The sequence below is a fragment of the Python bivittatus genome, unplaced genomic scaffold (assembly GCF_059951505.1).
Source record: "Python bivittatus isolate LINGU-HERP-01145 unplaced genomic scaffold, Pbiv_v1 ctg000440_np1212, whole genome shotgun sequence".
Taxonomy (NCBI): domain Eukaryota; kingdom Metazoa; phylum Chordata; class Lepidosauria; order Squamata; family Pythonidae; genus Python; species Python bivittatus.
Window position 1 is genome coordinate 470,936 of NW_028277063.1, and position 17,478 is coordinate 488,413.

The 17,478-nt window shown below is 38.5% G+C and overlaps 2 protein-coding genes across 2 annotated transcripts; both read right to left on the reverse strand.

The window, feature by feature from the left end:
- Positions 1-6,122: 6,122 nt before the first annotated feature.
- Positions 6,123-7,088, reverse strand: LOC103056776 (olfactory receptor 10P1-like). The gene has a single exon (XM_007444174.3). The coding sequence runs from the start codon at positions 7,062-7,064 to the stop codon at positions 6,123-6,125; it is 942 nt and encodes a 313-aa protein (XP_007444236.2). The 5' UTR covers positions 7,065-7,088.
- Positions 7,089-13,677: 6,589 nt separating this feature from the next.
- On the reverse strand, positions 13,678-14,616 carry LOC112543353 (olfactory receptor 10AG1-like). Its single transcript, XM_025177604.2, has one exon. It carries the CDS (start codon positions 14,614-14,616, stop codon positions 13,678-13,680), a length of 939 nt encoding a protein of 312 aa, XP_025033372.2.
- Positions 14,617-17,478: the final 2,862 nt, after the last annotated feature.

Below are 17,478 nucleotides of genomic sequence, written 5' to 3' on the forward strand. Positions count from 1 at the left end.
TTCTTTTGTCTGGGAATCAACGCTACAGTCAGGGCTAGGGCAGGATCCCTGTAGCCCAAAGTATTCTCTGGATATAAAGGAGAATCCATGAAATCAACCCCGATGCTCTCTGGACAGCCATTTCTTGCAAGGAGATCCCAAAGCAGAAGACTTTGCGATTGACTTGCTGTGAGCAGCTGGGAGATGGGACTTCTTCATCCTGTTTGAAGCTGTGGCATAGCCAAAATTTAGGACACTAAAACTGACCTCCCCATTTCTAAAACACATTTTAAATGGTTTATTACTCTTTCAGATGAAGAGAGGCTTTTTTCAGCAACAGATAAGTGTATCTTCTTGGTGTTTTTCATATTTTCAATGCTTACTTTTAAAAAAAACTGATTTGGACTTTGGGATTTATATATTGTGCGAAGAGTCGAAGGGCTGAATTATTGGTTGTTTTTATGAAACAAGTTTTTTTTTTTTAATTTAAAAAATTTAATTTTGTTGAATCTGGGCTTGTGAGATTGGAGCTTGAGATTGCTGGTTAAAGATTTTTGTGGGAAAGCTGCTTTTTTTTTTTTTACTTTGCTGCGATGCTGATTGGTGGAGCTTTGTAAACAAAAGTACTCTGAGATCTTGCTTTTTACCCATTTTTTTTTTTTTTCTGTATGCATGGCTAGTTATGGCTGGAGTTCAGCGAAGGGAATTTAAAGAGACACTTACACATTTACTGGAAGATGTCACTACTAGAATTCTACAAGTGATAGAAACTAAATTTGAAGCCTTTGAGAAAAAATTATACAAATTTGATATTGATTTGCACACAAAAATGGATATTGAAAATAAGAATATTGACGATGTAAGGGAATCTTCAGAACAGGAAACTGGAATAAGAAATCTGGATTTGGATGGGGGGTGGATGATTTAGTTTATCTTGAGCCTGGAGATAATGAGTTCTTTATAAAGCCCAAATTCTCAATAGATTTATTTGTTTATTTGTTTATTTGTTTATTTGTTTGTTTGTTTATTTATTTACAATATCCAGATCATAAAGCAGAAGAGTATTTGGAAGATTTTTCTTTTTTTCAGAGGTGCAGGAAGGACTTATTAAACCTTTGAAGACGTCTTTGATAGTAAAAAAGGGCAAGGTGACAAGAAATTACTACTTGAGATTTCACTTGAAGAAAAGATTAAATGGCAAGCTCCCTGAAAAGAAGAAAAAGGAATTTAAAGTGGACTCATGGGACCAAGGTTAAAATGTACAAGTTATGATTTTGAATTGGTAATACTGGAATTTATTTTTGGATTGGGATTGTATGATAATGTCTATGGATTTTACCGTTATAGAAAATAAATAGACTTAGGTGCTTAATAATGATAGATTAACTGATACTTCAAACGTTGGTAAGGACCTTGGGATAATAGGTCTATATAAATGTCTTTGTTCTTATTTAGAAATTACTCTTGGGATTTTTGCTTGTAACTGAAAGAAATGAAATTTTGACTTTGAGATTTAATATTTAGAATTGCTATAGAAATATTGTGTTTTATTGATATTACTAGAGTAAGAAGTTAATGTATTATTTTACTTATAACTGTATCGAAGAAAGTTGGAAGTTGCTCTTTTCTTGTTTTCTGACTTTTTCTCCCTGCCCCACTTTTTTTCTTTTCTTCCTCACACTTCTTTATCTATTTCTTTCTTTTTTACTTTTCTTTTGATGTTTTTGCATATTTTATTCTTGTTTGAAAATTAATAAAATTCTTTTAAAAAAAAAAAAATCTTTGGGCCAAGAGCACTTTTAATATGTTTCCCCCTCCTTGAGCTACAGAAATGCCAGTTTATTTCAGTTCCATTCATATTTCTTCCATACTGTCTGATATTTACATGACTTGAATCTCAAACAACATAGTATGTTCTTCATAATTAAACTATTCATATTGTCGGTTTTTATCCTTATAAGTCTCCCATAAGCTTGCATGAAGGAGATCTCTAACATATCGTCTTGGCTTGTATGCCCTAGACAGGCCGAATCCTCTTGAAGATGGTTTCTTCTAACACATCAGGAGGATGACATATTCAAGAAAGCTGATTTAAGGAAAAGTCTGCTGGGATCCCATTCATTGCAAGTGGGGCCCATTGCTTCTCTTCAATGATCAGGGGATGATTTTTTTTTTTTCCCATCTATTTCCACCACAGCAGAATTTCAGGAATTACCTGCTCCTCCCTTCAGAGAACAAAACACAGAAGCTCCTTAAAAAAAAAAAAAAAACACCAAAAATCTGCAAATAAAACTCCCTATTCCTACTGAAAAATCATTTAAAAAACAAAACTTTTTAGGCAAACATCTATGGAGGAAGGATACTATGTTTAAATAATTTATGGCATACTGTGGTTACTTTTTTGGATTGTTCTCTGACAACATTCATATAAACGATAAATATTGACCAAATTAAATACAATTGAAATTTTCCAGTATTTTTGGGAAATCGGTGGCTGGAGATTCTTGTACTGTAGAGGACGTTTAATTCAGACTTATCTCCAAGGAAGCTGTTGATTAGTCACTTTCTGGCTAGACTACTGCAGTGGGCTCAACATGGGGCTGCCTTGAAAGGACCCGAAGCTGCAGCTGGTCCAGAATGTTATATTGTGTTCAATGTTGGGTGCACCATAGGATGCCAATGTAATACCATTTCTCTGTGAGCTTATGACCCTTCCCTGTATACCGTGATGACTGGGCCCAGTTCTTTCCCCCTCAGTTTGGTTAATGTGTTCTCCACCCATTCCAGAGGTGGCAGAAAACTAAAACAGTTTTGATTTTGCTGCCCTCACTGCTAACATCAGTCCCCCCCCCCCCCCCCGGCTTGAAGCAATGAAGGAAATAATGGAATAGGAAAGACAATTAACATTTTTTTTAAAAAACCCTGAACAGAACCAAGAAATAAAAGACAAGGAAAACCCCAAGTATTACAATTTATCCTAACACTCTTAACTGCATATGCAAAGCTTTACTCTTTTTCTAAATACTGTCAAAGTCACTACAATGTATTTAAGATTCCTGCTGTGCCAAAACAAGACCATTGGTGTCTAAAGTGTCCGATGGAGATGGGCAAGATAAATAAATAAATAAATAATGACTTTGTGGTTTATAAGGAGTATCGTATTGTTTTTCTGTTGCCCTGCAGTTATAATTAATTTGAACCCCAAGATTTATTGTTATTTCCTGCCTTCTCAGTTCTTCTCCTAGTAAAGTAATAGCTCAGACAGGGTGAGTGGGACACAAGGTTTATTTTATTTTATTTTATTTATTTGTTGATTTGTTTGTTTATGTATCTATGTATGCATTTATTTATAAGACTTACATACCCATCCATATTATGAATCACAACTCTGGGTGCATCACAAAACAATAAAAAGGACCACAGTAAAACTGCCAGGGCCCTGGAACCACTCCAGGCTCACCCTACCCAATGTTGTGGGAACAGCCAGCAATCCAAGGCCTTCCAGGAGGCCAGGAGACCACCAGATCTCTGGAGGAAGGGTATTGCAAAGAGCAGGGGCAGCTATGGAGAAAGCACACTTCCTAGGCCCCACTAGATGACAACCTTTAAGGAAAGGGAACTGGAGCACGCCCATCCTATCTGACCTGGTGGGATGGGCAGATACCCTCAGGGAGAGGCAGTCCTGGTCCCCTGCCATTTATGGCCTTAAAGGTGATAACCAGCAATATGAATTGTACCCAGAAAAAAACTGGAAACCAGTGCAGCCCACACAGTACTGGTGTCATGTGGGCACACCATGGAATGCCAGGAACTACATATTGCCACATACTGGACCAGTTGTAATTTCCAGAAGGTCTTCAAGGGCAGCCCTATGTTGAGTGAGTGGCAGTAATCCAACCCAATCACCAGGCCATGAATATGAGCAAGGCCAGTCCAGGAATGGGTGCAATTTATTCCGAGGATCAGTTATTTCTGAAGAGTTAAACATTAAGAATAACATTGTATGAACACAGAGTACCCTAGTTTCTCTCTAAGAAATGCATCATCTAAATTCCTTTGTGCTTTATTCCAAATGCTTGATTTAATTACAAGAGCAGCGAGAGTCTCTTTCCTTCTGGTTTATATAGATACTGATCATCTCCTTTTCCTTTCTCTCTTTTCAATGCTGTCCAACTTTTAACTTGCCTCTCAGGTTTTATTCAGACCATATATTATTATAGATAGTAGAAAAGCCAAAACTGAATGGGACATTGGCAGCTGCTGATTATAAGACTCAGGCCATGTGCAGAGCTGTCCCACAGCTGAGATCTTCTGCCTCTTTCTGCTGCCTGTTCGCCCCAATAGACCAAGAGTGGGAGGAAAGGTTGATACCCATGGATTGTTATCACAGTGGACCTATATGGTCTCAGCCTCCTTGCATCTGACCTTAGTCTTCTAGTCCTCACACTGCCTCTTTTGCTCTACATACAGGTAATCCTCAGTTTAAGAATGAATTCCATTCCCAAGGTCTGTCCTTAAGTTGAATTTGTACATAAACCAGATCAGTACTATTGTATAATATTGCATAAGTAGTCATGAACTCAAACCATTGGGTATTTAACTCAAATTTTGCTACAGTAAGCTCCGTTCCTAACTATGGGTCATCTGTAAACCAGGCATTCTTAACCCAGGGCTACCTGTATCTTGAACTGTCTGGCGGCCTTCCTTCTAAGGCAGAGCTGTCAAACACTCCCAAGTGTGGCCCAAACCAGATTAAAATCCAATTGGGTCATACTTCAGAAAATAAAAAAATAAAAATATAACAAAACATAGATAATATCACATTCTAAAACTAAAGAATAATACATTTAATTCCCCAACACCAAAACTCCGGGCTCATGGAGGAGTCCTGCACAAGCTCACTGCCTCCGCTTAATTGCAGCAGCAAAGATTGCACGGGGTCGGAGGCTGAGCAGGAGCACCTCCTGACAGGAGGTCCCTCGCTGCCAGGCCTAGCCCAAGGAAATCCAGGAGACCATGTAAATTCAGTCCAGCAATGTTTATTAGCAACAACCTCTAGCAAGAATCTTCCCAGACTGAAACCCCGGTTCCCAAAGTCAGCCAGTCACAACAGTGTGAATTCCTCAGGGAGGTGCCAGCCTCATCCTCTTATCTCTCCCCTGCTCCTCAGGAGATGAAAGAGCATGTTTTCCTCCCTGAGTCTGGCCTCCATAATTCCATTCCATCACACTTGCAGTCTGCTCTACCGTGGCCAAAAGTGCTCCCTCCCAGTTGCTGCAATTAAGCTGAGGTACTGTAGCATTAGAGTTTGTGTCTTTTCCCCAGATGGCAGGCAGGCAGCCAACCTGCTCCAGACCTCAGAGCCTCCACCACACGAAGGAGCCCCTCTCTCCAAAACAGGTTGAATTAATTTCTCTCCCCCTTCAGAAAAGATTGAATTCATATCAATCAAGTTTCAGGCTGCGCAAGGCCCATGATCATCACTAACCACATAAAATGTTCAGTTTTTAAATTAATAATAATTACTGTTGAAAGAAGTTCGGAATACATCCAAAGAGGAAGGAAAGAATGGGGGAAAATGCAGGAGCATACATTATATATACTGTATACATGTATACTGTATACGGTATACATACAGATATATATAAATATACACAAATATTGAAAACAGATCATCACATTTGTAACAATAGTTTTTCTTTTCTATGTTTTAGTTATATCTAGTTCCTATATGATTGTTGTGTTGATTCAGTGATTATACACACACACACACACACACACACACACACATAGAGATATACATACATGTGTGGTTTTCAAAGTCAATATACAGCCCTCTGGGATCCTTATCGCCTGTGTTTCTATTTAATTTTGACACCGTTGTTTTGAGGAAAAGGACAGTCAACATTTTGCTTGCTTTCTACAAGAATAATAAACTTGGATTTCCTTTCAAGGCTCTTCCCTTCTTTAAATATTTCCAGATTTGACTCACTCCAGAATTAAGGGTAACATCAGCCACTGACATTTTCTAGAGTTCATTCTATCCTGTAAATATGTAGGTGAGAAGATGGTCTATTGAACAGATGAAACCAATTGATATAATTGGATTATATCAATTATTATTGTACTAATATATTGGTTTATTACTTAAAGAAGACCCATTTCCTTGCTACTGATTGCATGAAAGCAGTTTTTATCTCTTTATTCCTCAAGCTGTAAATGATGGGGTTCAGGCTTGGGGTCACTACTGTGTAGAGCAGGGCAAGGAGCCTGTTGCTATCCACAGAAAATATCGAGTTGGGTTGAATGTAGGTAACTATGATGGTTCCAAAGAAAATGAAAACAACAATGAGATGTGAGGAACAAGTGGAAAATGCTTTGCGCCTGTTCTTGGCCACCGGCATTGTGAGAATAGTGGAGATGATGAGGATGTAGGAAAAGAGGATGAGCAAAAGGGGAAGCAGGCCAAATACCACAGTTACTGTGGCAATGGACACTTCATTTTTGTAAGTACTGGTGGAAGTCAGTTTCAGAACAGGCATAAGATCACAGAAGAAATGGCTGATTCTATTCGACCCACAGAAGGGAAGGGTGAAGATTGAAATAGATTCCCCTAAACACACGAAAATCCCAGTGGCCCAAGAGGCAGCAGCAAGCTTAGCACACTCCCTGTAGTTCATGATACAAGGGTATTGCAAAGGTTTGCAAATGGCAACATAGCGGTCATACGCCATAGCACAAAGAAGACAACACTCAGTGACACCACAGAGAAGAAATAAACACATCTGACATCCACAGCCCCAGAAGGATATTGTCTGGTTCTCTGATAACAAATTCACCAGTAACTTTGGGCTGATGGATGAGGTGTAGCCAATTTCCAAAAAGGACAAGTTCCAGAGGAAGAAGTACATTGGGGTGTGAAGGGTGGGACTGGCAATGGTGAGGATCATAACCAGGCTGTTGCCCACCAAAGCCATGAAGTAGAACATTAGAACCAGGCAAAACAGAAGTTCTTGCATAGTCTTGAAATCTGAGAAGCCTAGCAGGACAAACTCAATCAAACAGGACTGGTTGTCTTGTTTCATGGTATCATCCACATAGTAGCCTGAAAACAGAAAAGGAACATTAAATAAAGAATTAAACAATTCCATATCCTGATTCCTTTATATTTACTCAGAAGTAGTCACTTGGATTAAGTCCTTGGAAATAGGAAAGGAAATCTGCAATTTTAATTTAGTGTCATGTGAATTTATGTGTGATTATATCATCTTAGTGAATCACACCACCATTTTAGGATCGTTTCTCAGAACTGAATTGTCCTCAGTCCTCAGACTTTCAATTTGGTTGCTCAAGCATTTTTTTTTTTTAATTGGTTGGTCTGCCATCTAATAGTTTCTGGTAATATTTCAGGGATTCTTTCAATAATGGAAATTCAGTAAGAATTAGAACATTTTTACAGATTTCCTTTGAAGTACATACTTTTCATATCTGAAACTTTGCCCTAATATTCCAGCTGGGAATTCAGAAATGCTAATATAGGGCTTCAACTCTGATTGCTCATTGGAAGGATCGATAATGAAGCTCAAGCTCAGATACTTTGGTCACCTAATGCGAAGAGAGATCTCTTTGGAGAAGACCCTGATGCTGGGAAAGATTGAAGGCAAAAGGAGAAGAGGACGGCAGAGGATGAGATGGTTAGGTAGCATCACTGAAGCAATGAGCATGAAACTGAGCAAACTCAGGGAGGCAGTGAAGGACAGGAAGGCCTGGCGCAATATGGTTCATGGGGTCATGAAGAGTCGACACGACTTAACGACTAAACAACAAAATATAGGGGTAGGATTGTACACTGGACAAATCTGGTTTAAACCAAAGGAAGCTTAATTTACCATTAAATGCAATTTCTTTCCATTGTATATCATCAACTATCAGCCATTCCTGTTTCACAAAGAATGACCTTTTCCATCTAGACAGAACATCAAAATGTGCAGAAATTTCAGGCATAATCTGTCCAAGGCTCAAAAATATTAAATGGCTAAAGCAGAATTGAAAAGCTGACAATAAAACTCTGTTAATTTTCCAATGAATATCCTTTGAAGTAAAGGTTCTTTTCATGAAATTGCAAAATGTGAGGAACCAAACTATCAAACATGACCTTAGCTGAATTATGAGGTATTTATCTTACCTCATCAATCCTTTTCTGATTATTTTTAGAGAGATGGGATAATTATTCTGAAGGAAAGCCTGAAATGCTGTAATATTCACTGGCAATTCAAGATCCTGAAGATTCTTCTACCACAAAAGAGTCTTCATGTAGTGTTTCCTCTGGAAAAAAAAATATTATGGACCCTGTTTACACCAACCCACATCAAAGACTCTGAAGAAGCCACTGGACTCCTAGAGGATCCAAAATTCCAGAGAGACTGGAGGACTTTTTCTCTAACAAGGTCTCATGACAGAAGCCCAAGGATTCATCCTGAGGATCTCATAAATTAATACCAGAAGGCAATTTAGACCTGGGGAAAAGCATTCCTTACAGCAGAGTTAGCAAACCCAGTGTCCTTAGAAGCTGGAGATTTTTGTGCCCAATTTCCTTGATTCTCTGACCATTTGCCATGTTTCCTTGACTTATAGGAATTGGAGAGCCGGTTTGGTGTAGTGGTTAAGGCACTGGGCTAGAAATGGGGAGACTGTGAGTTCTAGCCCCATTTTAGGCACAAAGCCACCTGGGTGACTTTGGGCCAGTCACTCTCTCTCAGCTGTAGGAAGAAGACAGTGGCAAACTGCTTCTGAAATCTTACCCAGAAAAGTGGAGGAACCTGTCCAGGTAGTCACCAGGAGTCAACACTGACTCAAAGACATCCCCCCCCCCCAAAAAAGTCCAAAAGATAATGCCTTCAATGGCATAATTGATATTGTTCCTACACTTCCTGGCACAGTGATCAATAACCACATGGAACATAGAGATCCATTTTAATATGTCTCCTCCTCATCCTTGAACTACAGAAATGCCTGTTAATTTCAGTTCCATTCATATTTTTTCCATACTCACTGATACTCACACTATTTGAACATCCAAATTTGTGATTTGTTTTTCCTAATTAAACTATTCATTTCGTTGGTTTTAACACTAGTGAGTCACCAACATTTTGAATGAATGGGCAGGATTGAGCTTTAATCAATCAATCTTGGCTTTTGTAATCTTGAGAGTGCATGAACTGCTGTTTCTGTGATAACAGATTTATCATATTATTAGACAACCTGTGACTTTTTGGGTTCATGTTTCAGAGATATCTCCTTACCACTGATCACAGAAACAGAATGATCACAGGTGGCCAAAAAAGCAGTGGGAGCGGGAGCGACTTCCAACTTCCTGGTGGCTTCCCCATTGACTTTCCTTGTGGGAAGCTGGCAGGGAGCATTGGAAATCTTTCTTCCTTCCTTCCTTCCTTCCTTCCTTCCTTCCTTCCTTCCTTCCTTCCTTCCTTCCTTCCTTCCTTCCATCATATTAAGTCCATGTATCATATTTCTATAAATCATTGAATGGTAAGGAAAAAAAACCACAATGTTATTGCATGTAGTAATATGATGTATCAAGAAATAAAATGTAATGTAGCTGTGATATAATTGTTTAATATAAGATTTTTTTATGAAGGAAAGAATACAAAATGTGACACACTCACCTCCTGGAGGGTGAAGTGTGGCAATTTAGAATATTATCACTTCCATCTCTCATTTCTTTTTGCATTGTATTCTGAAAACAAAGCAGTACTGCCATAGCAGATAAGAAATTGAAGTTCAGAAGCTAACAAAAGAGTAAAATTTAGCCCACTTTGGTAATCCCCAAAGTTGGAAGTATTCCATCTCTAGCAGCAAAAGTCCCCATTTTAGGAGATGGTATTATTGAAGGGCAGTCATGCAGTATTCCCCTTCCTTATCTTACTGTCTCACCCATAAAAAGAAGGCCCAAAGGATACTTCAGGACTGAGGGGAAAAGCTGCTGGAAAACATACTTTTAAAAAATGTTAAGTTCTAAGGTTCATCTGAAGACCCTGATTGCACTGATATGGGATATTTTTCAGGGACATCTGAAGATGTTACCTAGCTGGGTAATGAAACATTTGCAAGAAAAGAACCAAGCTCAGAGAACCCCAAAGACTCGACATCTATGTCATTAAGCCTACATGACGAGGTGCTCTGTAATCCCCTGAAGTTCCTTCTAAAATGTGAGAAACTTTGAATACCCTGTTGACTTTCTTCTTAAGGAGCTGTATATGATGGGATTAGACACATACCATATGTTTAAACACAAAACCATGCAAGAGAATCCAGAGCCGGTGAGTAGACCAGCTCTTTGGAGTATCCATGAACAAAGAGAGGATGGGAAATCACCCACATGCACTCCAAACAGTGCTTCTCACGAGGAGACCGCAAGACAATGGTCCCCGATGGGTTTTGAGCACTGGGAGACAATGGGAATAGTCATCTTGCTTGCAACTGAGGTCGCCGCCTGTTTTACTGATTGTCAAAGCACTGGCCAGATGTAAGACAAATGATTCTTTTAGTTCTTTAAATCCAGAGATAATGAGCAGACCAGAAGGTAAGGAGATTTTAAGCTTTATTGTTAACTTTAGCAAACAGATTTAATATAAAGGAATATAAGAATTAGCAGATAGCATTAAACATAAATACAAAAGGATAGTATAAAAACATAACATACCAAGCAAGATGATAAAACTCTTCCCCTACTGCCAGTAACTACCATAAGGGGACAGTGGAGAGACCCCAAGATGGCTTAGACAACACAGCACCTAGTCCCAAGGCCTGTGTCCACACTCCAAACTCCAGGGCGATGCCAGAGCTTTTTATCAAAGTCTGGCACTACAATCCCATGTCTCTGTTTTCGAGTCAAGTGCTTTGAGAGTGACCTTGACCAGATCTTATACCTGCTCATCAAAAGAATCAACAGCCTGGGAACTGTGTAATTGTGTTTAACCTAAACAATCCTGAGGGTTTCCCCCCCCCCCCCGCACTCCTAAGTAAAAGGGAAAACAAGCCAATAAACATTATTAAGATTCAAAGTGAGCTTTCTTAACATGTGCAGAAGAAATCAAACTATGTCACCTAAACTCCTCGAAATAACAATGGTCTTCCGCATTGCCACTACAGCCCTTTTAAAGGACACTAAGTTTGCAAATCTCCTTTCCTAATCACATTTGGAAATTGCTTGTTAACTATCTTTTAAACCATTAGGGACCTTTGGATCAACAAGTGAGAAAATGCCAGGTGAGTGTCCTTCAAACCTTCATGAAGAAAACTTTAAACATAAGATTAAGAACTTAAAAAGTTTGAACTAAACAACAAAAGCTAAACAAAACTTTGATCCTAGAAAGTTACAAATGGATTAAGAGTCCAGATAAATCTGGAATAAGTTTTTGGAATTAATTATAAAAAATCCTTCCTGTGGAAAATAGATTTGTTTGGACTTTTGCAAAGACAAAATAAAGATAAGCCACTTTAAAAATTGGACACTAGAAGGAAGTAAAGATTTTAGTGAAAGGAGAAAAATACACAAGCCTGATTAACCACTAACTGGATGTATAAAATGACACAAAATACTTTAACACTGCAAATATTGAAGGACACTTTTGAAAAATGGAATCAGGAGTTAGTATCAACTATGACAATAGCAATGTTTGCTTCTATGGATAGACTGTGTCCAAAAGAGATTTTGGAAGAGGCAGATGAAGAACAAGTTCTACTTGGCAAGACAGAGATGGCATCGAAAATGGATCTACAAATGACAGGTTATGAGAATGACATGGAAAAGGATGTCACACTGGACATACAAAAGAAACCAGTTGTTGCTTTAAAAATCAAAAGGGAAATACAAATAATAAACCAAGAGAGTGTTCTGAATGCTAGATTTACAAAAGAGGCTTGTTAAAGCTTTGAAGAATCTTGTGAAAAGAGACAAAGAAGAAATGAAATCAAATTCTATGGCATTATTTGAATGGACTAAAGATTAAGACTCTTAGAAGTAAAAGGAAAGAATATAAACTTGGTTTATTTGATGAAGGTTAAAAAAAGACACGTTGTTATTTCTGGTAACCCTTAATGGACTTTCTGCTGTCACTAGGTCTGAAAAGATGATGCTTTATGGATTTATCTATAGATAAGAGATGAGATATGGGATGAAGAGATCATTGGTTGTAAACTAAGAAGGGGTGAAGAGCTACAAAAATATTGATACATGTTGTGATGAAGGTTGGAAGTCACTCCTTTATATATTTCTTTTCTTTTTTTTCACTAAATTCTTCCTCAATAAAATTATCTATCATCTATCCTTTCTGGATTAGAACCAAAGGGCCTGGTGGCAAAACTTTATTAATAGGATGAGGCTTAATTTCTTCTGTTTTGAGGATGAATAGACATACTAGAAAATCTCAGTGCTACCAGCCCAAAATATTTATAATGCAAATTAATCTTATATTGTTATTTCCTGTCTCCTCAATTCTTCTCCTACCAATGTAATATCTCAGACAGGGAGAGTGGGGCAATAATATAATCTACCTGCTTTACTCAGAGGATCAGTTATTTATCAACAATTAAAACATTAAGAATAACATTGTTTGAAGAGATAGTATAATTGTTCCTCTGATGTTTCCTGCATCATCCAAACTCGTCCTTTGTTCTTTGTTACAAATGGCTGCTTGATTTATTATGAGATCTGCGAGAGTCTCTTTCCTTTTGGTTCATTTAGATGTTAGTCACCTCCTTTTCCTTTCTCTCTTTTTAATTCCATCCTCCAATTTGCCTGAGATTTCACTTAGACTGTTCATTATTAAAATCCTCAATAAAATTATCTATCTATCCATCCATCCATCCATCTACTCTTTCTGCTGCCAAAATACCCTGAAGGAGAACTTTCAGGGTCAAATTAAAAGCCCCTAACCCAAGTAAGTTGTCCGAGGGAAAACAAAGCACTGGCCCAGCTATATGGTCACAAATTAGACAACTATCCCTTCTACAAAAACACTTTCTTCCTCATTGCTTCAAAGGCACACCCTAATTGTCTCATTGATGTGACTAGGCCCCTGATGTGTTACATCCAAGGAAATAAATTGCTGCTGGATCCAATCATGTACATATATTCTAATCTGAATAAATCTATAGAGGGGTACTTTAACCCAGCCCCCCTTAGGAATGTCTTGCAACCAGTAGGGTCAGTAAATCAATCTGTACTTCAGTGTGATTGTGCCTGGTCTCCAGCTCAAATGTACCCCTAAAAAGTTATTTTATACTCCCAATGGAGCAAGAGTCCCCTGCTCCTCAGCAGGAGGAGTGGTTCACATCTATGCATTGTTATCATAGTGAATTGGTATGGTCTCCTTATATCTGACCTTAATCTTCTAGACTGCATACTGCCTCCTTTTTGCTACATTCCTTAAACTGTCTGGCAGCCTTCCTTCTAGGGAAATTGTCAGGCAACATTTGACTTGCATGCTGCCAGAATAATAAACTTAAATTTCCTTTCTGGGCTCTGTCCTTGTTTTGAATAAATCTGTCTCCAACTCTAGGTCATTCCAGATTTAAAGGTAAAATCAACCATTGGCATCTTCTAGAATTTATTCTACCCCATAAATATTTTTATGAGAACTGTAATCCAATGAAGAGATGAAACCAATGGATTATTACCTAAAAGAAGATCCATATCCTTGCTATTGATTTCTTGAAAGCAGCTTTTATCTCTTTATTCCTCAAGCTGTAAATGATGGGGTTCAAACTTGGGGTCACTACTGTGTAAAGCAGAGAAAGAATCCTGTTATTGTCCACAGAATACTCTGAGTTGGGACAAATGTAGGTAGCAGTGATGGACCCGTAGTAAAGGAAGACAACAATGAGATGCGAGGAGCAGGTGGAAAATGTTTTACACCTGTTCTTGGCCACTGGCATCATGAGAATAGTGGAGATGATGAGGATGTAGGAAAAGAGGATGAGCAAAAGAGGTACCATGGCAAATACCACGGTTATGGTGACAGTGGCCACTTCATTTTTGTATGTATTGGTGGAGGCCAGTCTCAGAACAGGCAAAATATCACAGAAGAAATGGTGAATTCTATTCAACCCACAAAAGGGAAGGGTAAATATTGAAATAAATTGCCCCAAACCCACCAAAATCCCAAAGACCCAGGAGGTGGCAGCGAGCTTAGCACATTTCCTGAAGTTCATGATACAAGGATATTGCAAGGGTTTGCAAATGGCAACATAGCGGTCATATGCCATCACACAAAGAAGACAACACTCAGTAACACTAAAAAGAAGGAACAAGCACATTTGAATCCCACAGTTCCAAAAGGATATAGACTGTTTCACTGATAACAGATTCACTAGCAACTTTGGGCTGATGGTCGTGGTGTAGCCAATTTCCAAAAAGGACAAGTTCCAGAGGAAGAGATACATTGGGTTATGAAGTGTAGGACTGAGAAAGATGAGGACCAAAATCAAGCTGTTGCCCATCAAGGCCATGAAGTAGAATATTAGAACTAGGCAAAAAAGAAGTTCCTGCATAGACTGGAAATCTGAGAAGCCCAACAGGACAATCTCGGTGAGACAGGATCGGTTGTCTTTTTTCATGGTAACCTCCAGATCAAAGCCTGGGAACACAAGAGGAATGTTAAATAAATAATGAATTCTTCTTAACATTATTAGCACTTAAATAGGCTTCTCACACTAGAGACCTTTAACCTGATCATCAAGGATCTGTCATTCCTGTTAGGTAAAGAATGTCCTTTTCCATCTATACAGAACATCAACATGTGCATGAATTTCAGCTTCATCTCTCCCAGGCTCAAAAGAATCAAATACCAAAACATAACTAAAAAGCTGACAATAAATCTCTCTTAATGTTCCACCAAACTTCAATTAAAAAATAAAATTTCTTTTCGTGGACTTGCACATTAGTAGGAATAAACCCACCGAACATGACCTTAGGTAAATTACAAAGTATTCATCTTACTTTATGAGTCATTTTCTGATGTTTTTTATATAAATGGACTATTTCTTCTTAAAGACAACTGGAAACATTGTCATCTTCCCTGGCAATTTCAGTTCTTGAAGTTTCCCCTTCCATACATGAATCCTCATGTAGTCTTTCCTCTGGAAAAAAATATTTGATATAATGTAGGCTGTTTACATCAGTCGACATCAACAATTCTGAAGGAACCACTGGAATCCTAGAGGATCTGAAATTCCAGAGAGACTGGAGGACTTTTTCCCTAACAAGGTCTCATGACAAAAGCCCATCCTGGGGATTTAGTAAATAAATACCAGATGACAACCTGTATCTTGGGCGAGGCAGTCCTTGCAGTAGAATTAGGAAACCCATTGACCTCAGATGCTAGATATTTTGTTTTACAATTTCCATGACTCTCTGACCATTTGCCATGCTGGCTTGTCTTATAGGAATTGTAGCCCAAAAGATAATGCCTTCAGTGGCATAACTGATACCATCGCTACACTTCCTGCCATGGGGATCCATAACCACATGGAAAATCTTTGGGCAGAGCACCATTTTAATATCTCTCCTCTTCCCTGAGCTCCAGAAATGCCAGTTTATTTTCAGTTCCATTCACATTTCTTCCATACCATCAGATCTCACAGGATTTGAATCTCAAACAGAGTAGCTTGTTCATAATTAAACTATTCATGTTGTTGATTTAACTCTACTGACTCACCTAGAACCTGGTATGATAGGGCCAATGTTGAAATTGAAATTATAAACAAATCCATCAATCCTGGCTTTTGTAGTCTTAAGACTGCATGACTTGCTATTCCTGTGATAGTGGTTTTATCATCTTAGAAGTTGGCTGGTTAAGAGAGGATCTTAATCAATAACAGTAATAATTATAATTAATAATTATAATTATTAAAAGTAATAATTATAATTAATAATTGATTTGTGCTTTTGATTAATACTCAGATTCACAAGCTGCCCCATCCAGCCAAGCTTCTAAGCAGGTCACATCATAAAACAATATATCACAAATATCTATAAAAATATTCTCCATAGTTAATTAGGTAATGAAGGCAGCCAGAGAGATGACCTTGGAGAAAGTATGCAGAAATGGTTACAGAAACAAAAGGATGCTTTGAGCCCAGGGTTTTTGCTCCATCAGTAAATCAGCTGTTCTTGAAAATCCTCCTGAAGTTTTGTTCAATGAGTGGATACCCAAGAAGCCCTCAGCAGGACCTACTGCCATTGTCCCACTGGCAAAGGTCTTGGCAAGATTTCTCCCCCAAACACACCAGTGCTCCTGGTGACTGAGGGGTGTACTGCAGAACCAGTTAGCCAGCCAATGCCCCCATTGAGCAGGACAATTTCTGAGTGCAGCCAAAGGTGTTGCCAGCCTTATTGGGAGTTGGGTGGCATATAAATTTTATAAATTAATAGTAGTAGTGGTGGTGGTGGTGGTGGTAGTAATAGTAGTATTTCAATGATTGCAAGTTCCAGCCTGCATGTTCTCTGAAAACCCATTTGAAGCCTTATTTTGTGCAAAAGTTGCAAAATGCCCTAGCTCTTGAAATGAAATGAAAAAGTAGTAGCCTATGAACCCCCAGATAGAATGGTTTTCAGATGGTTAAATCTTTTGAGATCAGGTTCATACATGGCACGGTTGCCATTTACATCCTGGAATTTCCCAGGCTTTTCCCATCCGTGGTTTCCAGAACTTCAGTCAATGCTCTCTTATAGGAATATCCCAATCTATTGGGGCGGGGGGGGGGGAGTCCTCCACTTGAGAGCCAGTTTGGTGTAGGGGTTAAGGTGCTGTGGACATGTTGTTTCCAAGACTCGCAATTCCTGAATAGAAAGCCTCGTTGTTGTGGACCTGTGAAACATTTTGATGCACCATGATCTCATACATGTTCTCCATAACTTTCCAAATGTTTTAAAGTTAAGCTATTGTTCACTGTGTACTCCTTACGACCATCTGGAATGAGAGAGGGGATTTTAACTGGAAGTCAAACCTGCTGAATCTGAAGTTGATCATACTGGCGTGGGAGTTGTTCCTGCTTCTTGTCAAGATGAATGTCTATTGAATCCAGATCACGCAGGTACGGCCTCATCATTCCCATTTCAAGGCAACATATCCATCAGAAATACTTCTAATTAGAAGTATACATTCAAAGACAATCATTTACAAGAAGGATGGGATGATATAGGACCCTGGGAAATGTATTGCTGGGGGAGGAGTAAAGGACTTTCTACAACAATGCACAATGTTCATTTTTTTCATTATGTTCATTATACACAGTATTTTAAACACTGTGGATAATTCAACATAACTGAATTATACACAGTGTTTAAATGACAAGGGGACATCTATTTTTCCCCTATTTTGTCAAGTTTTTCATATTCCAGCTGGATATTCTCCAACCTCACAACTGTATTGAAATCTGAGCAGCCTGAACAAAGGATTTTCCAAAAATATACAAGAA